The sequence below is a fragment of the Pongo pygmaeus genome, chromosome 9 (genome assembly GCF_028885625.2).
Source record: "Pongo pygmaeus isolate AG05252 chromosome 9, NHGRI_mPonPyg2-v2.0_pri, whole genome shotgun sequence".
NCBI lineage: Eukaryota > Metazoa > Chordata > Mammalia > Primates > Hominidae > Pongo > Pongo pygmaeus.
Genome location: NC_072382.2, coordinates 101,734,542 through 101,762,195, shown reverse-complemented (window position 1 = coordinate 101,762,195; position 27,654 = coordinate 101,734,542). Strand labels below are relative to the sequence as shown.

The 27,654-nt window shown below is 35.1% G+C and overlaps 1 protein-coding gene across 1 annotated transcript in view; it reads right to left on the bottom strand.

Moving 5' to 3' along the window:
- Positions 1–27,654, bottom strand: part of CNTN5 (contactin 5) — an 807,282-nt gene that overhangs the window by 128,444 nt on the left and 651,184 nt on the right. Inside the window, exon 14 of the mRNA XM_063671374.1 lies at positions 7,849–7,969. Coding sequence (XP_063527444.1) covers positions 7,849–7,969 — 121 coding nt within the window. The remainder of the gene's footprint in view (positions 1–7,848; positions 7,970–27,654) is intronic.

Below are 27,654 nucleotides of genomic sequence, written 5' to 3'. Positions count from 1 at the left end.
AAGTATTGAATGAATGAGGGGATAACAAGGTTAACGTTAAATGACTTACACAAAGTTTCACAACTAGTAAGAGCTTGTGGGGATGTGACCCAGTCTGCCTGACTTAAGAGCCAAGGATTTTCTTAAGATTCTGCACTACCTTTCATATGTAATTGCTTGCATCTCTCCACCTACCATAATTTGGTTATTACACCCATCATTCCTCTGAACTTGCCCTTGCCAAGGCCATCATTTACTTCCAAGTTTCTTAATTCACTGGTATGTGAATTGGTTCATATTTTACTTGGTTTCGACACTGTTGTCCATTTTCTCCTTCCTCTATTTCTCTTGTCTCTTTGTCCCTATATTTACTTGGGTTTTCGCATAGTAGCTCTTGGTCTCTGACAGCAACTTCATATCTCCTTTGTAAATTCCTCTTCAACGTTAATGTTTCTCAGCATTCCATTCCAGCATTTTCCCCTTCCTATTCTTCACAGACTCTTTGTTTTGTTTTTTGTTTTTTTGAGATAGTCTCACTCTGTTGCCCAGGCTGGAGTGCAGTGATGCAATCTTGGCTCACTGCAACCTCCCCCTCCCGGGTTCAAGCAATTCTACTGCCTCAGCCTACTGAGGAGCTGGGACTACAGGTGTGCACCACCATGCCCAGATAATTTTTATATTTTTAGTAAAGACAGGGTTTCCCCATGTTGGCCAGGCTGGTCTCAAACTCCTGACCTCAAGTGATCTGCCCACCTTGCCTTCCAAAATGCTGGGAATACAGGTGTGAGCCACTGTGCCTGGCCTTCACAGGCTCTTTAATTTAATTCCCACCTGACTTTAAAATGCGAACAGTGCTCAAATCTAGATGTCAAGGCCAATGTTTCTCTCCTGAGCTCCACAGCTACACAACTATTTGCTTACTGGATACGTCTTTCTGGAGAACCCTAAATGTTATTCCTTTACTACCAATCCACTTATCTCCACATCTTTCTGATTATATAAACCTGATCATGAATGACTATGATTGCATGATCATTCTCTATTAGGGGGACCACAAAATTTATCATCTAAACCGGACAATTTTGAGGATAAAGGGGCCTCATTAATAACTACTTTGAGATTCTAAGTATAACTTGGAGCTCTGTTAGTCTAACTAGAGTATACGGTGTCCCTCTGATGAGCCACTCAAGCATTGCAATTGGCAATCTTCTTTGCCTTCTCATTCTCATTTTACATAACCAGTGGGCCATCAAGTTCTATAGATCCTGTCTCTTTCCTATCTTTTGAATATATACACACCCCTTCCTATCTCTATTATTGCCTTTTATAAGACCCTTCTTATTTCTTGTCAAGATTACTCTTATTGTCCCATCTGCTTTATTAGCAAGCCACTAGTCACAGTGTCCTCTGAAACACTCTATATTTTCCTGAATGGTCTTTTTAAAGACACATCTTATCCTGTCCCTTTCCTGCTGTGATCCTTTGATGGATATGCATCACTTGTAGCATAAGCGTTAGACTCCTTCCCATAGCATCAGAAAGCATTTATTCCAATCCTGTCCCACCATGTCTCCCTCTCGCACTCTAGAACTGTCCTGGCATGTGGTAAGCACTCACTAAACAGTGAATGAAATTGGATCTTAAAATATAAGCCCACACACCAAAAATTTATCTCCACAAACTTACACAAATGTGAAGTGACTGTATTTTTATATTAGGATGGATGTGTAAGAAACATAAGTTAAGTCTGTGGGACAAAATATAGTGAAATACAATTTCATCTTACAATTTATAAATCCAAATGTGTATTATATAAAACTCAGTTGATTAGAACTTTTCTCCAATTTGAAGAGTGAAGTCAGAATATTTGTTTCAAAATGGCAAAATACTCCCATCAAGAAACCTGAGAATGTCTCAGTCAGTTGATGGAAATATCAGTGCCTAAAAGAGTCTGGCTTTTGGCAGACACTCAGTATTTGGGGGAATAAAATGCAAGAGATTTAGTTTGTATCGGTTGGTTGTCTGTGTACAATGACAATTCATCTGTTTGCTCATTTTATATTTGCAGATATATATGTACATGCATGCAAACTGCTTTAATGATTTTGGCCAGTCAGATCACTTCAGGTAACTATTATTTCAATGAGCCAAACTAAAGCTGGTGCAGAAAATCTGAACACCTGACTGACAAAAAATGTTACTTTTTTGTCAGTTGTTAAAGAGTTCTACAGGTTAGCAAGCAACCGTATGAAAAGCATAGGAGAAAAGAAACTAAACTGCTTTTCAGTGTCTAAAAGAAATTTTTTAAGTGTCAATCACACTAATTAAAAAAAGTCTAAGATAGAAAAGTGATTGGTATAAGCTACTTAAGTAATCCCATACAATAATAGCATTAATAGTGATCTAGTATTTCTACAATGGTGCAGAATATTCCAATAAGAGATAGCATGAATGAAATTAGCTTTTCTTTAAGAGGAAGGACATTTTATCGCTGTATTTTACAGTTTTCAAAAATATTGAAAATTATGTTAGCTGAATAAATTTTATTTTTCTCTAAAATATTATTTGCAAATGTATTTAGTAGTAATATTAACTAGGATGAAAAAATTATACTGAAAACATTTGTCATTGTCTTTTTGACTCCAAATACCAGCATATTAGCAAAACGAGCTTTGCTTTTCATAACTACTGGATTTTGTCTTTTTCACTGGAGACTCTTTTGAGTCCAAATCATTACTCAACCATGTGAAGGCTTATGCAATCTCCAAGCACAATAGGCTGTTACATATTAGATCAATGGTGGAAAAGGAAAACTACACAACCTCTATGCTCCAAAGATGTTTGTGTTGAGTATTTGTGCATTTTAAAGCTTGGAAACATTCAGAAGTGGCCATAAGCTAAAAATAGACATTTACATCAATTTAGAATCTACATGGATCACAAGGGTAGTGCAGTAAGAGATGTGAAGATACAGCATATTAATACTGCTTTAACTCTCAAATAAACTAACAATATATTAGAAACATGCTCAAGGTTTTCACTGAGCTTTATTTTCCCATTGCATTTGGGAAAGTGATAGTACTTGCATCTTTTCCAAGGGCATAGGCAGAAAACTCTCAAACTTTACTCTCTTGCTAGTGAGAATCACTAAAGATTAGCACTTTGACAGAATTTGAAGATATTTAATCAAAGGTTCCTAAATTAGTTTCTATCCAGGTAAAAACTGGTGTCTTCAGGTTACTTTCAACCGTTTGAAACAAACAAACCAATAATACTTTACAACTACCTAAAAGGTAAGTTAGCTTTGATGTTGACTGAAATTAAATTATATAGTTTGGTAACATTATTTATGATGATAGAAGGCTTTGGCTGGAATTAAAATAGAAACATAAATTAGTGATTACATCAACACAACGAACAAAATCTTTCAAAATATGAATCATAAGGTAAAATAAATATTGTGTGTGTGTGTGTGTGTGTAAAAAGCTAATAAATCACTGATGTAGGCTCTGATATTCTAATTTTATAGATGAAAAAACCTTACTTTGTTGTGATTTGCCCCCTCTGTTTGCTAACATGTTTTTATTTCTGTAGATGAATATATAATTAGTTAGGGATAGCTTCCTGGGTGTGTGAGCTGTGCAGTTCAAGATATGCAAACTTCCGAGTTCGGGGCCCTGTGCTTAGATTAATGCCTTTCTGTCACTGTCTTGAAATTATTAGTAATTTTGAACAAGGGGTCCTGTGTTTCCATTTGGCATTGTTCTTCACAGATTACATATCCAGCCCCACAGCTCTGCTTATGTTTTATCTTAGTCTCTCACTATTTCCTCTGTGAGACTGAGAATGTACCCAGGTGAACTTCCATGGTACATCTCACCCTAATTCCAAAGGCATCTCACACTGGAGGACTAGTGGTTGTAGAGCCGGCCGAGGGCTGAGACCTCAGCTTCCTCATCTCTCCACTCTGAGTGCCGACTTCAGTGCCCAACACAGAGCAGGTGCTGAATGAATACGTGAGTGAACAAATGAATAGCAAATTATAAGCAAATACCTGTAGACTTATTTTATTGACAAAACGGTCAAAATTTTAATGATTTTAGTTTTGCAGTGAAAAGTGGCTGAGTTGGGAGAGAGTAAAGTTAGATATTCAAGGAAATAAATAATTATTGGAAATAATAAATGGAACTGAATTGATTGGACAGATGAAGGAAGTTCAATTGAAAGACAGGTTGAAATCTGTTAGGAATAGGAAGTAATAGGGTAGGGTTCAAGGTGGATGGTTAAAAGCAGTTAGATGTATCCCAACAAGTGACATCCTGAGCTTAATTCATTCATTTCAAATTGAACTATTAATACACGTTGGATTCATCATGTAAGTTGTAATTCAGGAAGTGAAAATCGTTCAAGTTTGAGGAAAGGCTGTGTATTCAAAAGGACTCGAGAGGTTATTGATTATTCTTTGACTATTCCCAAAGTTCCTTGACCTACTGTTTTGTACTAAGAAGCAGAGTAATACAAATAGAGAAGTTGTATGAGAAAGTGAATTTTTATCACTTCTTCTGAATAGAAAGATCATGCTGTCACTCCTACTTACCCTAGCTTAGCTAAGCACATCTTATTCTTTAAACAGTTTCCTACCCTTATAATTACTTTGGAAAACATACTTCTAACATTAATTTCTATAAAATAAAATAACAAAAAACTAATATTCCTTTCTCCAGAGTTTTTACTTTGTGTTTGATCACTTCTGATATTGTCTGGGAATATCGGTTCTCAACAATTTATATATCCTCCTCAGTGAGATTATCTCTTACATATCTACCTCCCTTTCCTTAATAGCATGATCGAGTTCTACTCATCTTTAAAAAGGTTCCCTATAGCAGTATTTAGTCTTGCTTTCTCTATTGTTATAGCACACTTCAGTGACTAAAATGGTGCACAGATGTCCAGGTGTGGCTTTAATTTCCTTTTATATTTCAGCAAAATAATTTTTTCTAACATAGTCATTCTATTATGGTTCTCCAGATTATGCATGGTGCTGTGATAATGCTGGTTCACTGAATATTAAATTTGGGGAAGCAAGTGACTTTATGCTTCAGGTAATTATTTACAAAAAAAGCAGTCTTTGGAGAAAGGTGATCATGGTGGAATAGAGATGAAAAATGGCACTGACATTCACAAGCAAAATGAGGCAAAAGTGCAAACAAGCAGTTGAGGAAAAAATAGTCCTTAAAGTAGTGAATGGGGAGAGTATCAGGGAACATTACTACTCAGAAACACTCAGATTCTAAATAGGCAATGATGAGGCCATGTGGCTACACACCTGTGCTCCAATTTAGTGTTCATGAGGGGCAAGGTTGAAGAATTGCAGGATTTGGTAAAATGTATAAGATAATTTTATAGACTATCTCTCATGGGAAGGAAGACAATAAAGAAGTCGCTCCCACCCATCAAAGAGAACATAGATTTTTTCCCTTAAATTTCCACTGAAATAGAATCATAAGAACGTAATCCTTGCCATCCAAGCACGTTCCTTGTGATGAAGACATTGAGCAAAGTGAACTGCTCAGCCAATCTACTTTTAGTATTCTACTAAAAGATGAATGGGGAAATTGTTTTTACTATTCCCATCTCTCTGTGACACATATTTGAATAATTGTGCTTTAAGTATTCTGCTGCCAGAATTGTAGCCATCATCAGAAAAGCTCCATCTAGAATGGTCAACCTTGGTCCTGTGGCATATACTATTAGAATACCATGAGTTTACAGACCAACAAATGGAGGAGTGTGAGAAGGGAGACTGGCAGAGTAAAACTATTTCAAATTTTATTTCGCAAGCCAACATTAAAAACAGCAATATTCAAACATCAAAGCTTGTTGAATTACCAGCAGCTGTAAACTTAAAAAATTTTTTAAAAGAGAACCAGAACTCTTAGTTCAGTGTTTAAATCTGTCTAAGACTCACCAGGAAGAAATGACAAGATATTTTTACTAATTTTAGAAAAGTAATGCAAATATATAATAGAAAATGGTGACTTGATCAAACTCACTTCAAGTGAAAGCTTGGGCTGAATGTTACAGGAATATTCAGACAATAGCAACCTGTTTGAAATTGCTATTGGGTATAATCCCAAAATTTATGCACTTTATCATCTCCTAGGCATAAAGCCAAAGGCTAAAAGAGCAGAACATGAAAGTTGAACCTGAATTATATTCTAAACCCTGTTGAGTTTAATTTTACTTACAAAGCAGAATGTTAGTTTGACACTTAAATTTACCCCCCATAGTCCAGTAAAAATACCTGGTTTCTTATCAGTCTCTAAATTGTGATATTCATTTGGAAAGCTCCAATTTTAAAAGCTTCATTCTAAATTACTAAGCAAGTGCAGACAATAAATATACATCATCTAAAACAGATCATAGCAAGAGGAGAAAGCAATTTTCTATGAATTTGACTGAGTGTAGGGTTTGCAGTTCCATGAGTCTTGTAACTTCCGAAGGTACAAAGAGAAATTTTTAGCTAAATGGAATAGATTGTATTGAAAGGATGAATACTTTTAAAAGTTGGTGTTTTATAATAAGGTAACACAGGTATACATGCTAGATATAAATTTGAAGGAAAGATCAAGTACCCTTCTGAACAGAAACACACAAAAAATGAACAAACTACCAATCACCCAGATAACACACTTCTTTAAAAACAACATTTTACTTGAACCAATGATGGATGCACTACCAAAACCCATATACATTTGGTGATATATATAACTGAAACATAGAGATGATAAGGCTCACTCTATGCCTTATGTTTACTGCTCAAGATTTTTAATATTTAAATTGTAGGAGTCCAGATCAATAAAAGACCAGTTAATCTAAAATATAGTTTCTTGCTATAGATGATAATGTTTTTATCTGTACATACCATATGAGGGATCTAAGCATGCAATACTCATACTACTCAAAATATAATTGTATAAGATGAAAAATGAAGAGGTACTTGGTGGGATCTTGTAACGTTCTGGTTTTTACTTTGAATGGTAGTTATATGGTGTGTTTACTTTGTCATTGTTCATTAAGTTATACATCTGTAGGCTTATGATTGGTGAAAATGTAGAAATATTGTACTTCAAAGAAAGCTAAAAGGAAAGAAGGAAGGAGGAAAGGAAAGAAAGAGGGAGGGAAGAAAGAAGGAAGGAAAGAAGGAAGGAAATGCATGCTATGATCTCTGTTTCCCATACTGTGGAATACTGTGCTAAAGGAAATGGGTGCTCTAGTCATTTGCTTAAGATGTAGCTTCCTAGGATTGCAGAATTTGGTGTACTGTTTCATAATTGGAAACCATTTAACTGTCATTTCTTCACAGAGAGGTTGTATGTTGACATTTTCAGACTTTAAAAAAATCCTTGTCACTTAACAATTGCAAATGCCACCATCTTACACATGCAGTTTTTCTGTTTTTGGAAGCCCAACTTAGAAGTAGGGGAAGAAAAAAATGCCTGGGGGTTCCACTAGCTTTTCATTTGAAAAACATATATACACACAAACAAATTTCATCTCTGTAGTCCAAGTGACTTAGTAGCTCAACTGTTTAGATTATTTCCTTGGCATTAGGTTAAACACTTCGTGAGAACTTACTACTAAAGGTGTTTTGGACTCTGAAGTTAGTTCGGTGGTTTTCGTCTGTTACTAAGGAGCAGTTTTCCATGTAATTTTTTCAAAGGCAATAGGTTAAGCAAAAATAACATATATTGTCAAATTGAAAGTAAAATGCACAGTACTGATGTGCTCAAAGTCCATGCATTTACATTCCTTTGTATGATAATTTATGGTGATCATGTCTTCAGACTGCACTATTAGCATACTCACCCCTAACAAGAAGTTCTGCCTCATCTGACACACTGTCTGCTGTGGTCTGTACCCTGCAGCCATATCTCCCAGCATGCATCAGAAGGATGTTCCTGATCATTAAATCTGCAGAGGATGCTTGCTGAAAGAGGGATGAAGTGCCAGTTTAAAATGTTGCAAATCTGCCTAGTTCAAGGTGGTTTAAGGGGGAACTTTGCATATTCAGTAAAAGGGCCCATTTTTGGCCTTACAGTTTATCTAACAACAATTCAGAAATCAAACATGCCCTTTTTTAAGGAACACATAGAAGTTTTGTTTTTAACAATTGCTAATAAAGGGGTTGAACATTTAATATTGCATATAATGATTTAGCAGCTAAGATATTTAAAAATATTTAGGTATGCACAAACTCATAACTTTAAAAGTATAGGAGAAATAATCAGTGAGCAAAAATGTTGCTTTGCTATTCAGAGACAGGTGTATTTTGTGGCAAGAAAATCATATTGAAAGGAACAGCAACTTGTGGGAAATGAATTATGAAAAGATAGCAATCAAAATATTATCTCATGTGACTTTATTGAATGGCTGTTTTCCTAAGAACACTGTAGGCAACAGAATGAGACAGTGCTCTGTTGAAAGATTGCTGGTGCCAAAGCCATGTGTCTTTACTTAACAAAGATATATTCCTCCTATAACCACTACCATCATGGAGCCCGGTCAGCCTGAATCTTTGTTAATCAGTGCAGTTACAAAATGCAAAGGAAGCTCCAAATACCTGATTCTTGTTGGGGACAAGATGATTAGAACATAGTTGAAGAAAAACTGCAGTTAGGGAGATCAATGAGTACTGGGGAGGATATCTTTTAAATGTTTTAGTTCATGGGATGAGTGATGTTCCTACACTTTAAAATGACTGGTACAAACCTTCCATTACTTAATGTTGTCTTTAATTTACTGCATCAGGAAAGATAGATTTCCTTTATTGTGATCATGTAAAGATCTGGTTGATATTTACAATAACTCAGGAGGTTTTTATTTTTCAGGTAATGACATAGCAAAACTCCAATATTCCCTTCAGTTTCCATTTTGCAATCTAATGATGATTGGAATAAGATAAGATGCATGCTGCTTGAAATGACATCAAAGAACTCAAAAATTTTTACTAACAATAATTGAGCACATGAAATAATATGCAATGAAAGTCATAGAGAGGCATCCCAGATTACAGACCTTTAAAAAGTGGTGTGTTTGTTCTTAGTAGGCAGTATCCTGATACTTATTTAAGAATTTAGTTGTTTGCCTTTATTTTGAGATAGACCAACAGGTTTTATGAAAATCATAAAAACTAGACAAATTTCCAGATATCTTTTGAATTTTCTTTTTTTCTTAGCATTCATAGAAAGGGTGCAAAGTCATTGTGAACTTTTTATCACTCAAATCACAAATATTTATTTCAGTGAATTACTATACTATATACTATGTTTTAGATCATTTCTTTCTGGTATTTAATTTCTGTTTTGTTTTGCTTTTTGCCTTCCTGTTAGTCTTATAATCTGAAATTCTGAGGGTATTGAAGTTTTCTCTCATGAAATAATTGTTAAGACATGGTCTGGTTTAGTCATTTACAACGAAATGCTTCATAGCGAGAATGCATTAAAATGTCATAAGAATTCTTTCAAGGCATGTGATATTTGTCCAGTAAATGTCCTACACTGCTAATTTCTTTGGGATAAATTGCTACTTTTAAATCCTAACTGAATTCATCTTCTTTTCTTCACTAGACTAAGTGCTTACTTCTCTCAAATGAAAAAGCAACTTTAAAACCTTTGTTTTTTTTAAATGGGGAAATAAAAGCAAACTCTAAATGTTAATAAACCATAATTTAGTTTCAAATCAATATAATTTAATACTGTATGAATGAGCTTTTTTATATTTGCCACTGTGGGTAAGATGGGCCCACTTTAGCTTCTTTCTCTCTGGATTTCTTAGGTCTTTTAATGGGGTACTCAGTTAATCAGGAATCGCTGTGCACACCACGGGTGCAGAATAGGTCCTATGTCTAAAGGTAAATCTAAGGTAAGGCCTCAGAAAATCAGGGAGGATTGGATATTTTTTCCTAGAAATAGCACTGTCTGAAAGATAGTGCCTTTAGTTGTTAATGTTGTTTTGTTGCATTTTTTTTTATTTGCTTGCTTGTTTTTTAATATCACAAACCATACTGGTGGCAGTTTAACAGAAAAGTACTGATTATAAGTGATTTTTCAGGCTCACATTTTTGAAAAATGTCATAAAATCACATTCCTGTAATTAATAACTGATAGTCTCATTTTCCAGACTTTTGTCTTCCCAAATACTTTATTTATTTATATCCTGGACAAAATTTCTCAAACCTCTTTCTTTCCATGGAATTACAGTGAAAAATACGTTTAATCAGATAAAGAAGAGATGTAATTAAAATCACAAAAATGTCCAAGGAATTCAGGAGAGCGAGATATAGATTATCTTTTCTATGTTGTCCTTTACTTGGTTCTTGCAATTAATAGTGTGCATTGCTCTATAAACTGGCCAAAGCTACATCACCATCTATCAGAAGCAAAAAGTCTACAGCCTGTGGCATAGCTATCAATATCAAGACCATTTGAGGAGTTAAAATCATCTCATTTTGGGCCCAATTCTTCTCTTTTAGATTATATCTGCATCATATTTTTAACATCCTAAACAGGAAAGATTAAAAGTTAAAATGAATAGATTGTGAACACTAAACCTAAATTACCCTTTCAGTAGATTTACTGATCTTTCAAGAGAAGTAATGAGAGGAATTCATGTGGGAGCCCATTATACTAAATCTCAGCTCACAGTATGCAGTTCCTGAGAGAGAACCTCCACAATTTAGTGCACTTTTAATGAAATGGTTACTTAAAGCAGATGCTTGCTTTCTTAAACTTAAACCTCATTTTCACTTTTTATCTCTTAGGAATTACCCTCTCTTTTCTTACTTTCTTTGACACTTGCTTTATTTCCCGTCTTTTTTTTTTTTTTCTGCTTTCATTGACCTTATGAACAAATCCTGCTACTTGTTGCTTCAGATGAATTTTGCCACAACCAGTGCTTAACACAATGCGCCGAAACCTTGCATAGTACCTGCCACATAGTGGGAGCTTAATAAATATTTGTTGAATGAATAAATAAAGGAAGGCTTTTTAAGAAACAGGATGTATGTTCACTCTCTGTTAGAGCAGCAACAGGGGTATGTCATTTACATGTCTTGGTCAGATAGTTTCATTAGAGCAACTGCTAGATTACTGTGACATTTACTAATGACTGAAATAAAACAGCAAAATGCTGTCTTTCCACCCAAGTCAAATTCTTTCTTAGCTCTCATTTTGACTAAGTGTCCTGCTCATCCAACGTAAGACTGCCAATTATATTCCTAAATAATGAAAGCTCATTTAGTATTGCTGTTCAAAGTGTCTGCTGGCTCTTGTTGCCTTTGGAATACAGTCCAAACTTCTTATTTTGACATAGCTCTTTAGAGCATGATTCTACCTCCTGCAACTTAATCCTGTCATTCTACAACACCAACTTCACATTTACCTAGACATAGGCATACTTCCCATAGCCTGTTTGCATAGCTTTTTTGTTCTATTGCAGGTGCTCTTTCTTTTTTCTTTTCCTGGAAAGATTCTTTTAGACACAGCTCAGAGGTTTTTCTGGACTCTATCTCCCTAGGCTTCCTTAGCTTCGCCTCTGTTTATGCTCCAATGTCACTTTGCTCATGTCTCTGAACCAGCACTTGCCATTCATAGATGTCTCCCCCAAGGTCCACGATGGGCATTCCCAGAGCCGAGCTAGCACTAGTGCAGCAAAGGATCATTAAGCGAGCTGATGAATGCATGAAGGCTTGCTTCCTTTCCTGTGCGTAGCTGACAATACCTCTGGCCCTCCTGCCCCTTTTCCTCTCTAGTAAGTTAGGAAAGTAGAAAAAGACTATGGAAAAAGACAGTGGAAAAAACACCTCAGGAGTATATATGGGTTCCAGAATGACAGAATTGTGTGAATCCCTGCTCTACCACTTATTAGATATTCACCTTGGGAAAATTACTCTATTGCTCAGAGCTTCTCTCAGAGTTTCAATATGATAATGTGAGTAAAGCCCATAGCAATGTGTCTGGCATATAGTAAGTGTCTGATAAAATTTATCTGTTGAAGGGCACTATAATTGCACTCTTAGCCAAGAGGAAGGTTTTTAAATTGGTATTCACTCTCTTAGCAAACTGGGTATCAATATTTTCCATAGCTAGAGTAAGCTTTTTGATAAATACCTAGCTGTATTTTAGATATAAATATTCCTCACATCCTTTATCTCTTATTGTAGAAAAGCATTAAGCATTTTATGTATTAAGCATTTTTAGTTTTCTAAATCTTATCTAGCATAAAAAACTGGGTATCAGCCATGAGACAGAGATTTTTAGATAAGTTTAATGTTACTGACATAAAAACTTGGAGTTAAAATATTTTCCTAGTAACAGTATTTCTTTTTCCAAGAGGATAATTTTTTTTTTTTTAATTGAGATGGAGTCTCACTCTGTCACCCAGGCTGGAGTGCAGTGGTGCGATCTCGGCTCACTGCAAGCTACGCCTCCCGGGTTCACACCATTCTCCTGCCTTAGCCTCCTGAGTAGCTGGGACTACAGGTGCCCGCCACCACGCTCAGCTAATTTTTTGTATTTTTAGTAGAGACAGGGTTTCACTGTGTTAGCCAGGATGGTCTCGATCTCTCGACCTCATGATCCACCCATCTCAGCCTCCCAAAGTGCTGGGATTACAGGCATGAGCCACCACGCCCAGCCGGTAATTTGCTTAAAGTACCCTATTATGATAAGGAAATAATACATAGACTTTTTTTTTAGTTTTATAGTTTTTTCTTTACTACTCATAGAATAGGGTTTAAGGATGATATGGGTTTTAATATTGTTTTTAGAAAATAAATGATATTTAACCTACATGCTTCAATAATTGAACATGTTATCAGAAGTAAAACTATTAATCACTACTAGTGAAGAAAATAGTCAAAATAATATCTGACAAAACATTTATGTGTATTATGATGAAGTATTAAACATAGCCAACAACACATTGAAGACTCAAAATGAGTAAATAGGGCTGTAATATCCCAAGACTGGGATCTTGATGTTTAATTTTCAATCCATATTCTAATAATTTAAGTCCTAAGAAAAATGCAGAAACAGTTCTACTTGTTGACATAGATTAAAGAGGAGAAACAATTGTGTTTTCCCTAGCTGCAAGGTAAATGGGAAGTTCTTTATCTGACATTAACACAAGTGAGTAATGCAAAAGGGCTGGTAGCATTTCGGTATTATTCTAGTGCTTCTAAGGTAAAGAGAGGGCTGAAATAGATAAGGTCACATAATTGATCAATCTCATGTTTTCCTGGGCTGACTTGTAGCTCCATTCAATCTGTTGGCAAAGGTTTGTGTTACCTGATGATGAGACTGTTTAACTCATCTCCCTTTATTGTTTGTTCAGTATATTACTAATTACAAAAGGTATTCATTTCTGCTGTGCTAAGATTTGTGGATACAGGCATAGAACCTGCGCTCAAAGAGTTTCCTGTCTAATTCAGCTTCGACAGAAGAAACATTGTCAGGGAGTATGGGCCAGCTTTCCTCATACCTGCATCTGAGCTTTGAAGAGACATGGGGAAAGATGGATCTATTATTTGATAGCACAGTATTCAGGCTGAGTCCGGAGAAAAGTATTTTCTCTTTTTGTGTGCCTTATATAGTTTTATCAATCATTGTATGAACACTGATTCCTAAATTTATATTTTTAATAGTAGCTTTGAAACGAGGTCTTTATATCCTCTTTATGATCAACTCTCTGTCTCTCACGCTCATCCATCTGCTATGCCAATGCTAAGTTAATCCTTTAAAGCTGATTTTACTTACCACCTCAAAAATCATCACTGGTTCTCTTTTGCCTACAAGATGATCCACGTTCTTAATCTAGCATATGAGGCTAGACTCAACCTATCTTGTCTCTCACTATGGTGGAAAATGCAGTCTCTGAACCTTCAAGTAGTTCCCCAGTGATCCACCACAATCTATAAATTATATCTCACATGTTAAGACCTTGTTCATGTCTTATCTCTTTCAGAAAGGTTTCACAGACCACCAGGACTGGCTACGTAATTTGTGGGCCCCTGTGCATAAGAAAATGCAGGATTCTTTGTTTTAAAATGAAGACTTCAAAATGGTAACAGTCAAGCACTATATCAAGTATGAGACCCTTCTCAATATGGAGCCCAGTGGGTTACATGCCCATGAGGTTGGTCCTGCTCACCACTCCAGTCCACATTGATATTACCTGTGGTCTTCTGAAACCTTAGCCCATTCTATGAAACATTGCTCTTTGAGATAAATATCGAGGAGCTGGTATGCATCTCTTTGTAAATTATAAAACACTTATCCTTTCTCGCTTTAATGTTTATACTTTCTCTTTTATGCTTTATTGACTTGAAGTCTTTTTCTTAGTGTATGCTGACATGTAAATATAGAAATAGAATACATCTTCTTAAGGCTTGTGTTAGAAACTACAGTGATATATGTTACATTTTATACTAAATGTTTGGTGTAAGGCTATCCAGGCATTGGTATATTTATGTGTTATTTTCTCCAAACATTCTTTCTACTTTTTTCTTGGACCTCCAATGCAAACACAAAGCTCATTGATGCATATCATTAGATTCAACCTGTTCACTTTATACTGGTTTGTTAATGACAAAGGAAAGAGGACAGTATCTCAGTTGAAAGAAGGGAGGTGGGGACTCCTCTAAACTTTACACTCCTAGAGGTAGAAGGGACCATGTTGGGACTCTCAACCTCACTTTTAAATTGGCAGTTTTGTAAGTACAATGGCAAACCAGTTTAAGAGAATTCTAGGCAGGAGTAGTATTTAAACTCACATCATTAAAGTTATGAGAAATTCCTCTCTAGTGTTTGTATGATGGATCAACTTTCTCTTGAAATCTCCTCAGTAATAACATCTTTTAAGCTGAATAACACCTGGTCCATAGGTTGGCTCAATGAGGCAACGCTGGTAGGTAAGAAGATTTTAGCAATTGTGACAGACAATAAATATTTTTGCTTGCAGTGAATTATCCCACTGTTTAGTAATAGAATAATCTTACTTTCTTTCACTTAGTCTATGCTCCACAAAATACCTCTCATTGAAGTTACACAAAGGCGATAGAACTAGTCAGAAAAAAATTGTATATTTATGCATTATCTTGTGCTTTGTAAACAGCTAGTAATGACATGACCACCAGGAAAGGTCTAGAATTATAACATTCTACAGTAGCTATACATTTTATGGATGCTTATAGCACATGCACGATTACGTAATTATTTAACAAGAACTTGGTAGAATGTCATTTTGTCTAGACAGAAAATCACAAATATGTGACACCTTTGCAACTATGTTCTTCTTTATCATAGCAAGCATGGCTGTACTGTGACCCAACCAATAGACTCTTCTTAACACAGTGACTAGCATAAAAGTCACTGTGTTAAAAGGAGCTGGCATAAAATATACTATCTTTTTATCACACTTGATCTACACATGCTACAAGATAAAGAGAAAAGATAAATTATGGCTTTGAGAAACTCACGACACAATGTTAGAGGCAACAACCAGCTGTAATGTGATGTGTTTTGTTAAAATAGGTAATAGTACAAAAAGTCAATGCAGAAAAAAATGATTTTAGTGTGGAAAGATAAATAAATTATGTAGCCTAACCAATTCCCATAGCAGTTGAGAAAACGGGGCTGAAGAGTTTAGGTAACTTGTCCATGGGCAAGCTAAGTGTGGAGGCAGGAGTAAAGCTTTGCGCATCTGATTTTTGATCAGGTATTCCTTCTATTCTACTGTGCCATCTAGGAAACCGCTCCTTGTTTTGCTTGAACCTATAGGTAATTTCATTCACTTGCACTAGTTAATTCAAATTTGGCAAGTGTAGTAATACAAAATGGCTTTATTGAGTAGTAATGACCATAAAACTATTATTAGAAATTATTTCAATGAACCATAGGATTATTTGAAAAGCTCATGCTTTTATGACTGCTTTTCATCAACCGCATCTAGGCATAAAATGCTGCATAGCTCTATGAAATGTCAGTATCACCTTTCCGATAACACCCAAGACCCATTTAGTTCATTTGCTCATACCATCATTTACTTTTATTGTGACACTTATCTAGTATCAAGAAAATTTTCAATATGTGACCCACAACTGACATGTCCTCAGTTAGTCATGTGTAATTTATAATAACACAGCTTTAGTGGAAAAAGAATTGGCCAAATTTTACTTCCTAAGTGCATAATTTAGATGAATTGATATTTTACTGATCTATCTTTTTTAATTCTAATTTAGAGATTGTTTTGTCGTATTTCCAATTTATCTTTTAAGATTAATATTATTTTGTTACACTGGATTCCAGGATAAATTACATTTTATTCTGCTGCTATTTTTACATTGCAGAATAGTCAGTGTCTTCACACAAATCTGGTCTCTTCCTGGCTGTGTGGAAGAATACTCAGATACCTACCTGTAGGTTTTCTAACTCCTCCTTGAAATAAGCAGAGCCCAGCCATGGAGAATATGAGTAGCTCCATCTCACTCATCAGTTAAAATTAGTATTGACCTGGTATTGTGAAAAATCCAAAATCTTGGGATTGTAGTAGACCACTCTGTGCTTCATTGATTTTTGTATGGAACTCTAAGAATTAGCATGGAATGAGGCCAGTTTGTTTGTGTACCTCCTTTGTGGTTTGGTCTCACAGATAAAAGCAATTTCTTTTCCACCTTCGATCTCTGGTCTCATAGAGGAGGGAGGCTGATGCTAAGTCCCACAAAACTAGAAGAACTCTATCTATTCATTCTATTTCCATTTCTTTCCTCCTCTCATTGATTAATGACCATTTGCATATTATTTTGCCTTTTATTCCTTCCAGGGCATTGATTCTGCCCCTGCCCTGTAATCCACAACCTCTCTCTAGAGTACAATACCCACCAATACTTGGAATGGAATGTCAATGCTCCGTATGAATTACATTTAATATCCCCAGCTTCTCTTCATTTCTGCTGGCTGATACTTATTCTTTCCTATTACTTATTCTTTCCTGTTTCCAGTATAGTGACTAAGCATTGCACTATGGGGTATTTAAAATTTATCTCAAGAGCCAATGGTGAGATGCACTCTATTTTATTATGGCTGAACATGACACTATTGCATAATGAATCATTCACAATCTGTTTTACACTGCATTAGTTGCTGTGTTTTATGGTAACACTACTTGCATGCAGTGTTGTACAAAGAATCTGTTAGGCCTAGGATTTAACTACTTGTTCACTGTGGTAGATTAAGAATGTCCACATGTGTTTTGCCATTTGACTTACTGGGAGGTATACTCTAATTTCCTACTTCTTGAATCTGGACTGGCCTTGGCAACTTTTTATGCCAAAATCATGTGGAAAAAGTGAGGTACTGAAAATCCTGTGGCTGGATCATAAGAAGGCTTGTAACTTCTTTCTAAACCCATTGGGACATCTATTCTGGAGAATGTAAGAAAAATTGTACTACATTCAGACTGTTACGTGAAAAAGGCCAAGCTAGTGAGGTGGGAGATTACATAGATAAAGAGAAAAGGCCAGACATTTCCAGTTATTTTAACCATTCTAGCCCAGCTATACTTGTGAATAACAAAATCACACTGGGGATTCTAGACTTGGCAGAAGCAACATGGAGAAGATCTCTGGAATCTATCCAATATCCAGAACTGAGGCTTCTGGCATATAGCACCCCCTGAGCCATCCCAGCCATCTCCAGCCATTTGGCTACCCCAGCTGAAGGCTCAGCAACTGTGAAGCAGATTCAAGCCATCCTTGCTGTTATCTGCCTGATTGACTTGCCCACAAAATGGGAAGCAGAGTAAAATCTTTGTCATTTTATACTGCTAGGTTTTAGGGTACTTGTACAGCAGAGAATAACCATAAAATAATGTGGTACCTACAAGTGGGGTACTGCTGTTAACTAAAGCCAAAACACTTGACGTTGGCTTCGGGGTTAGGTGAGCAAAGGTTGGAAGGGTCATGATGACACTACTGGTGAAAGCTGGAAGGGCCTCAAGGAGACTGTTGAACAGGGACTGAAGGACAGTGAGGACATGGGTATTCATGGTTGAAGAAAAGGTCACCTTCCATGTAGTGTTGGAAAGTTTGGCAACATTGTCACCTGAGATCATGTGGGCAACACATTACTCATCACGGATAAACTTTGGGTTTGTGTAAGGAGATTTTCAGGAAGACGACTGATGGTGCCAACTGGTTTAACTGTGTATTTAGGGAGATGAGTTGTAAAGATAGAATTACTCATTTTTCAAGCAGAATTGTAGCAGTGGAAAGAAGGCCTAGCATGACTAGCTCCATTTTGCTCCTAATGCCCCTACCCTTCAGGGATATATTTTAGGCTGCTTTTTCTATGGAAATATACAGTTTTCTATGGAATAAGAATATTGGCAGACATTTTAAAAGAAAGAAATGAACAAAAATGGTATAAGAACTTTCATACCTAACTTTTTTTTTTTTTTTTTTTTACAAAACAATATTACTAATGAAATAATTAATTTTATATCAGCATTTCTAAAGACTATTTTCCATTAAATTAATATTTGGATCTTTCAAACTTTTTTGCAATTCAAGTTTATGAGATACATATTTGTCATCTCTTTTGGCAATACTAGTAAATATTTTAATAAGCATAGTCTTCAACAAGTGGCTGTATTATTTCAACTATGTGCTTTATGACCAAATACTGAGTATTCTTTTGCCAAGCTTGCTTTGAAAGTTTCTTATGCTTACAAACAAGTTTCTGAATGAAAAAATACCTCACTGCAAAAGAAGAAAATGGGTGATAGCATCCATTTTAACACTATCTTTCACAATCAGGAAGATTCTCATCAACTTCAAAAATACTTACAATTGAGGGAATTCAAACCCATCAATGTCAGAAAAAAGCTAACTATTCAAAGCAACGCTTATATTGTAGACTACAGCAACAGTCTTCCAATGAACATTCAAATAGAAGAATAGTTCAGTTTAAAAAAAAGGTCAATTTGAATAAATGTGTCAATCAAAACCAACTATGAAAAGTTCAAGGTCAAGGATGCTCAGTCAAATTCAACTGACATTTTGAAAGTGAGTCAAGACACAGCCACAGAAAACTCATTTTAAATAACAAGTCTTAGCCAGGCGTTGAATTTTATGAAAGAGGATTCGCCACTTATTGAATGTTCAAAAATCAAAGTCAACTCAGATTGATACTGAAAAATCATCGAGACCATATTCTACTACTTCTCATTGTTCTCTAACTGTATAATACAGCTTCCAGTATTACAAGGGACCCTGTAGATTATTGTCTTCAAGCTAGCAGAAATATGTAAATGCTGGCAACTGAAGTCATTGACAGGTGCATTTAGAATTATATTTAAAAGACTTTCAAAGTTGTACACATTTGAATTTATTGCAACACCAATTATCATATATGCTTATATATTTGATCCAAGATTTCAGATTGATAGGGCTGGATTATTTCATTGTATGTGAAATTTGGAGGGAACTAGTTATACAAAATAAAGGATGCTGATCTATTACACAGAGAGGATGGCATTTTTTCATTCTATAAGCTTATTGTTGCTTTTAGAGAAAATCTTTAACTTTACAGGAATCTCTTATTATTTAGTAAGATATTACAGATACAAATGTTGTTTTTGCCATGGGGAATAATTCTGACTTGAATTTTTTTCCAGTTTGAAGTTCCTCCTGCATTGAGAAATTCCCAATACTAAGGGTACCATGAGACTGAAACATCTTCCAAGATTAAGAAAGTTTGCAATATTTATGAGAGAAAAATATGATTTTAGAGCTAGCAGTAATCCCTCCTAAAACATGGTTGGTGTCCACTAAAAATTTTTTAGATCATTTCATGAATTCAAGTTATTGGACATTATATCTGGAGAGTTGCTTAGATTTTACTTTTTGAATATAAATGAAAAAAATCACCAAACTTTAGAACTAGATAAAGTCATTAGGAATCATCTACTCTAGCCTTTTAACTTTGAAGATGGAGACCTAGACCAGGGACATGACTTACCCAAGGCTGTACAGCTAACTAGAGACAAAGTTGGGCCTACACAAAGAACTCTTGCCCCCTGTCTAGTAACTTTTACCACATAATGCTGTAATGCAGTAATGTAATTGGATGCTGCATATTTTTATGCAATAACAAAAATTTGGCAGCACCTATTTAAATTAAAAATAGTTTTGTTCTTTGACCCTGTCATCTATTCCTGGTAATCTGTCCCACAGAAAGGAAATTGTTGATATACAAAGTTACAGATGTTTAAAGATGTTTTCTGTAGCATTGTTCAGAAATCTCTCAACAAAGGAAACAAAGTTGGTATTTAATAGGGAAATGGCTAAATACATTGAAGTATAGTCACATTATGGATTATTATTGATCTATTTAAAACAATGCATTAGAGCTATACCAGGTGACATGGAACAATTTTCAAGATTATTACTGAATGATAATTATGAGATTCAGAAAAAGAATGTAAAATATGATTTAATTTTTATGAAAAAATTATAAAAATATTCCCATTCATATGTAAATCTGCCCAGGGCTACAGTAGGACAGAGTAAAATATAGAAGGATATACATGAGGATATTAACAAACTAAACTGGGAGTGATAGATGCCATTATGGGGAGATAAAAGTAGAGGGAAACTCATCCTTTTAAAGCATTTTAAACATCCATGATATGATCTCACCTGTGTAAAGTGTGTGTCTATATGTGCTTGAAGGGACATATGAAAACATGGTTACAAACATTACTGGTGACTATATCCACATAATTTTCCAGGTAGTTTTTATTTTCTTCTTTCAAATTTTAATACATTCAAATGATCTACAATAAACTTTTAAAAATTTATCTTAGGAAAATTAAATGTACCTTCATTGTGGTTAAAAAAATAAACAAACTGACTTAGAGCTGAAAGCTAGGGTTACGAGGGAGAAGTACAAAGCTAAGTGTTTACCATCAACTAAAGATTATAAACTAATCAGCTTGTATGGCTAACATGATCCATACCTGATAAGCAGCTCTTCTTACGTTGTGTCCAAGTGAAGATTGCCTTCTATTTATAACTACAGATGGCCATTTAGAACTTAGTCTCTTTAAGATTCTGCCTCTATGATTTATGGTCTTTCCTAAGACATCAGTTAAAAAAACAGTCCTCACTTTTTGTTTTTTCTCAATATCAGACTGATCTAGCACTGTGGTTGTCTGCTACAATCTATAGCTCAATTCCGTTGGTCTTCATTTGACATCGTTCTTCATACATTATTTTAAAGTTGCTTAGCAAAAGTCTTATTTTAGTTGTTAATCTTGGGGAAGCTGCTACGATGTTGTCCTGCTATTAACTATTCATCATACCTTTTCAAGCTAGCAGAAATACGTAAATGATGGCAACTGAGTTCCAAAACCTCAAAAGCATGTTACCTTTACTACTGGTGGGCATCACCCACCAGAAGTTCTTAATGTTAAAAGTAATTGTAATAGCATAGTAAATGTAATGCTTATAATGATAGATGAAACCTCAATGGCTGATCAAGAACTTCTAGACACATGGAGGATGACATTTCACAACTGGTCTCTGGATCTTAAAGATTTGATTTGAGCTTTATGCAACTAGGATGGCTCAAGCTAACTACAGACAGTTTTTATTTTTGGCTTAATCTAGCACATTGTACAATGTGTCAACTACCTAGAAATAGTTATATTACTTCAAACTTATCTTGGCAGCACGTTGGGTTTCTGTGAAGACAAATACACAATCTATATTTGAATTATCTTTTGGAGTATCAAGCCATATAGTTAAGTTGATTTCCCAAGTCTTTCTGATTTTATGTATTGAGATTATCATCATGACTGCATATACATTCTTGAGAGGTTTCCTGAAGGACGTTGATGGGATTCACATTATTTTTTGGTGTTACTAGCTAAAAACCTACCTCATGGAAAACGAATTTTCTAGCATTGTGTTCACAGATGGAAACATTACTGTTGAATACAAGAAATTCAGCAAAACTGCCTCATGTAATCTATCATCATTATGAACTTTGTCAAGTCTCAGATGCATTAATCAATATACATTAGTCATCTTTGTTTTTATCTTCAAATGTCTTTTGAAAGCTCCTAAATCTTTTGAATTATCAAGTCTAATATTTATTTGAGTTACACATTCACGTCCTAAAATGTGTGTACCTATTTTGTACCTCAAAGCCACAGATATAATCTATATAAATAAGTTTCATAGGAAACAGAATTATTGGAGAAGTTGAAAACAATATAAATCTGGACTTTTTTTTTTTTTTTTTTTTTGAGATAGTCTTGCTCTGTCACCCAGGTTGGAGTGCAGGGGCAGGATCTCGGCTCACGGCAACCTCCGCCTCCTGGGCTCAAGCGATCCTCCCACCTGTCTCCCTTGTAGCTGGGACTACAGATGCATGCCATCATGCCTGGATAATTTTTTCTATTTTTTTTTTTTTTTTGTATAGAGGCAGGTTTTCACCATGTTGCCCAGGCTGATCTCGAACTCTTGGGCTCAGGTGATCCACTTGCCCTGGCCTCTCAGAATGCTGGGATTTCAGGCTTGAACCATGTGTGCAGGCTGGACTATTTTTTTAACCTCTACTATTTTCTTAGATTAACCTACTGTTATCACAGCTTTATATAATAAATGCTTAATGTAATTCTAGATTAGGAACAGATTCATAAATATTTTCATTCCTTCCACTAGTTAAGCTGCAGCAAAGTCAGTGATAACACAAATAACGATACCCTTATTCATTAGTGAGGAAACAACTGGAATATGCTGGTTTAAAAGAGCCTATGAATTCATTTTGTGTATGTAATATCCAGTATACTTTATTTTTGCTTCAGATATGCCCATAGTCTCTTTATAGTAGTTCATTAATAAATATACCTGCTTTTGTTTTTATCAAAATATGGCTGAGGCACTGAGATCACTAGAACTAACATTTGGTAGAAACATTTAACAAGGATTATTTTAGGACAGATGAGGTAGCAAATATTATGATTGTCTTCTAGATATGCTATTTTTGTGAAAAACCAATTAACCCATTTATGTTTTCATTAAAAATTAATGTTTCCCTGTTAATTTCTAACTGTTGCTGATTTTCTAATAACAAGTAAAGTGATTAGAATTTTCTAACATTTTGAAAAGAATATTAACCACATAAAATGGAAAAATGACTCTCTTTAACCAGATTAAGTGCTTTGTCTGGCTGAACTTAATTCAGTAAAAAAGGATCCATTCAAATAGTGGCTGGCTAATTTGGTTAGAGCAGTTTACCTAGTTCATGTTGATAGTGACAACATATGTTGACTTTTAGGGTTGTACAAATCATTATTTTTTGAAAGGCTAACTCCCACCACTCTCTCCTCCATGTCACACCACACATACAAGCTAAATTTTAGTTTAGTATGAAAATGATATCATAGCGAAAGTATCATTTAGAGGTTGTGTGGTAGATTGCTACACTAATGGTCCTGGATCCACATCCTTATATAATCTCCTCTCACACTCCCTCTGTGCTTCTCTAAGTGACTTGGGTAGGTCAATGAGACATGTGTGACCGTGGAGCAAACAGACAATTTCATTGCATGTGTGCATTGGAGACTCCTGTCTTGAAATTCTATGATAACCATGCAACATAGCTCGGACTAGCCTGCTGCAGAATGGAAGACCACTTAGAGTAGAGACAAGCCATCCTAGCTGCCCCCTTCACCAAACAGCTCCCAGCTGTCCTGATCGCTGACAGTCGATGCATTTATGAGCCCAACTGAGACCACCAGCAGTCACTCAACTGAGTCCAGATCAAGCCACTGACCCATAGATTTGAGTCATACATTTTGGGGAGTTTGTTTTGCAGCAAAAGCTAACTGGAAAGTAAATTTGGAGCCATGATTGAATGAGACGTCTGTGGATTCCAGTATGAAAGTTGCAAGTTGGAGAAATGTAAAAATTGTGGGCAGATGGTGGTAGGTTGCAAAAATGGCCACAAAATTTTGCAGTTCTTCCCGGCCAGAGGTGGAGCCTATTTCCTTACCCTTTAAATCTGATATGGCCTTATGGCTTGTTTTAACCACTAAAATGTGATGTAGGTTTCATTGAGCAAGTTCCGAGTCTAGGCCTAAGGAGTCTTAACACTACTGCTCTTGGTCTTAGAACCCTGAGATCTTTAATGTGAACAAGCCTGGGCTAGCCTGGTAGATGATGAGAAACATGTGGCTCACTTGCTCCAGTAGCCCCAGCCAATGGCCAGATGATGCCCAAAATGAATGCCTAGAGGTTGATAGGCAGCTGATTGCAGATGCGTGAGTCTTGGTGAGACCCATAGATGTACTCTGGATGAGCCCAACCCACGTTGCCAACCCACAGAATCAGGAACTAAATAAATGGTTACTTGAAGCCACTAGGTTTTTGCAAGGTTTACTTTGTAGTGAAAATTGATAGAGACCATATTTAATTCTTACCTCTATATGTTTAGGATAACAACTTCTTAGTTCCTTTCCTATAGTTATAGCAGATGAGTAAAAGGTATTCATTGATATTTAAATGTAGTTTTTTCCTCTAAAAATATTTAAATCTCAATGCCTAAAATACAAAAATGAGACAGACTAATGAGTTATTCCAGTCAGAATTCTGGTATGAGACTAAATGTGGTTGGAAACAGCAATGTGGGCAAAACCCAAAAAAAGTTGGCAATAAAAATGAACTTTAAATTCTCCTGCCTGATTATTTTACAAAGCAAATGGAAGCATTTGATATTGACATATGATATTGAAATGTTTGCAGTTTAACATGGTAGAGCTACAGTAATTTTAAACACCAGAGACTCCGTAGCAGACTGTTGGAATGATTAGTGATGTGACGAGCTCAGTGAGCAAAGCATGTCACAGGGTCCCTTATTTTGGGGAAAGCCATAGGTATTTAACTTTTCTTTACTATGCCAATAATAAATAATGGCAATTGAAATACAGGTTTCAAAAATACTTTTAGGAAATACTATCACTATATTTAATACATACTTTAAAACAAATTTTGTAAATATAATATATTTATTTATGGGGCTGTCAGTAGTTAGAAAGGATAAAATGCAGTATTTTTTAGTTTTAGTGAGGCTTCTTAAGATGTCTCTGAACTAACTTGTCTTTGAACAAGTTAGTAAATTTAGTAATGTTGTATCTTCACTGGTAAAGCAATCTAAATTATTTTATCTAATTTTGCTTGAAAATAGTAAATTCTTTTGGTTTTATAGAATGTGTAAGGTATATAAAGAAAAAGAGTTGATTTTAAGGTAATTCAAAAATTATCAGTCAGATTATTACCTTACCTTATGCTAGTTGGTTGAATAACCTTTAGTAATGAGCTTAGTTGAATTCAATTAAACATTAATTCTAAGAGCAAGCTTTTCTGCTAATGACATACCTATTTATTAACTCAAATTTCTCCTCGAGTTTATTTCTCTCATCAGTATAATGTCTGAATACTATAAAGCTTATCATGTTAAATAGTTGTTTAAAGGTCCATCTATCTGTTAATAGACAAAGAGCTCTGTTTAAAAGGGTGACACTGGCCTGGTCTTATTCAACCATACTCTGGTTAATGCTGTACACATTACAGGTAACCATTAAGTGTTTGCAAAGTGAACAAAGTTATCAAAATTTTCCTGACATTGATATATTTTCATTTTTTGGTTGGGTAGTTCAGCAGATAATAAGGATATAAAAAAGTGCTGATATATAAGGATATACAATTCTATTTATTTATATAATAATTAAACATTTTATTTAATATATATTTTGTTTAGCAAATATATCTGCCAGGCATGATGCCAGGTGCTGGCAGTGGTTGGCAAAATAGATATAATCCCTGTCCTAAAAAAATTTATTGTTTGGTATGAGAATAAATGTGAAAGGAAGGAGAAGTTCTGATCTTAGTCCCTGTTTTCCTTAGGTACATTTATTCTTAGAACTGCCTTTAGAATAACAAGCAGCCTCACGAAAAAAAATCATACAGTCCTCAGGGAATTATCTCAATGACCCTAAAAATTGAGTGTTAACAGTTGTAATAATTTCTATTTTATTTGTACCACAGAAAGCTTCAAGCAACATCTAAATTTATGTAAAACACAGATACTTATGTTAAGCAAGATATAGTTTATCGCTGGATTTAATTTGGATAAATCTGGCAACTTTACTTTTGCTATGTATACATACCTTGCTATAATTGAAACCAAGAATAATCATGGTCATTTACTTAACTCTCACAGGGAATTTGAGAAGCCCTCTTTAATATAGAATTTCTATAGTAATATATTAAATGAAGTTTAACTATAAGATCATTATTTATTAATTATTGGGATTTAGTAGACAAAACTTCAGTGTCTCCCATATTTCATCATGCTCACCCTCTACCTGTAAAGTCTTTTTCTTTTGTACTTCCTGTCTCTGCTTTGTCTGCAAAACTTACTCTGTTTTAAGAGTAGGCACAGGTAACATTTGGTTTAGGGAGTCTGCCCTGCTTCCACGGGTTGGATGATGTGTACCTTTGACTCAGCTTCCTGAACATACTTCTTTCATTACAATTGCCATATCTCTATATGTATGTTCCTCTATCAGACTGACCCTCAAAGACAGTGCTTTACTTCAGTTGTATTCATATACCTACCATATAATGTTTGTTATTGATTAATACAGAATACTCAGCTCCTGAACAGTGCCTAGTGTATGAATGCTCCACTTACTTCCACGGAACTGAGATAAAATAAGAATGTATCTATAGTTGCCTTCTGTATCCATGGAAGACTGGTTTCAGGACAGCATAGCACAATGCATGCTTGCTCAAGTCCATTATATAAAATAGTGTAGTATTTGCATATAACCTAATGCATACTCTCCAGTATACTTTAAATTATCTCTAGATTAGTTATAATATCTAATATAATATAAATGCTAGGTAAATAGTTGTTATATTGCACTGTTTTATAGTTGTATTTTTTGTTGTATGCTGTTATTGATTTTAAAATATTTTCTATCCACATTGGTTGAATCCGCGGATACAGAACCCGTGAGACAGAAGGCTGATTGTATTGTACACTGATAAATGCTCAATAGAGCCTTCAATTATTCATTAAAGATAATGGTGTCATGCTTCTCAAATTCTTTAAAGTGACCTTTTCCAGGTCCCTTATATAATGGATACCAGATGGAAAAAGGAAGTGAATAATAGTCCAATAGTCTTTTCTAAAATTTCCTCTTCCTCCTTTTCTGAGAGAGAAAACATATTTGAGATGCTACCTACTGAGTTATTAATTCTAGACTCCTAAAGCTGATTTTTATGCTGTAATATGATAAAAATAGTCCATGAAAGAAACTAGAGGATTCTGAAAAGCTGAAAGCTAAATATATCATAACACTTAGTCACCCTTTAGAATTTAATACAAAACAGATGCCGATAGAGAAATTGCAAAATGAAGGTAGAATTTTAAAGATGTCTTAGAAATAATGGCCTCTCAAAAACCCAACTCTTTGAAAATCGCTTTGAGAAATAACATAGGAGTCAATCTAAAAACACAATACTTACATATCAGTAGTATT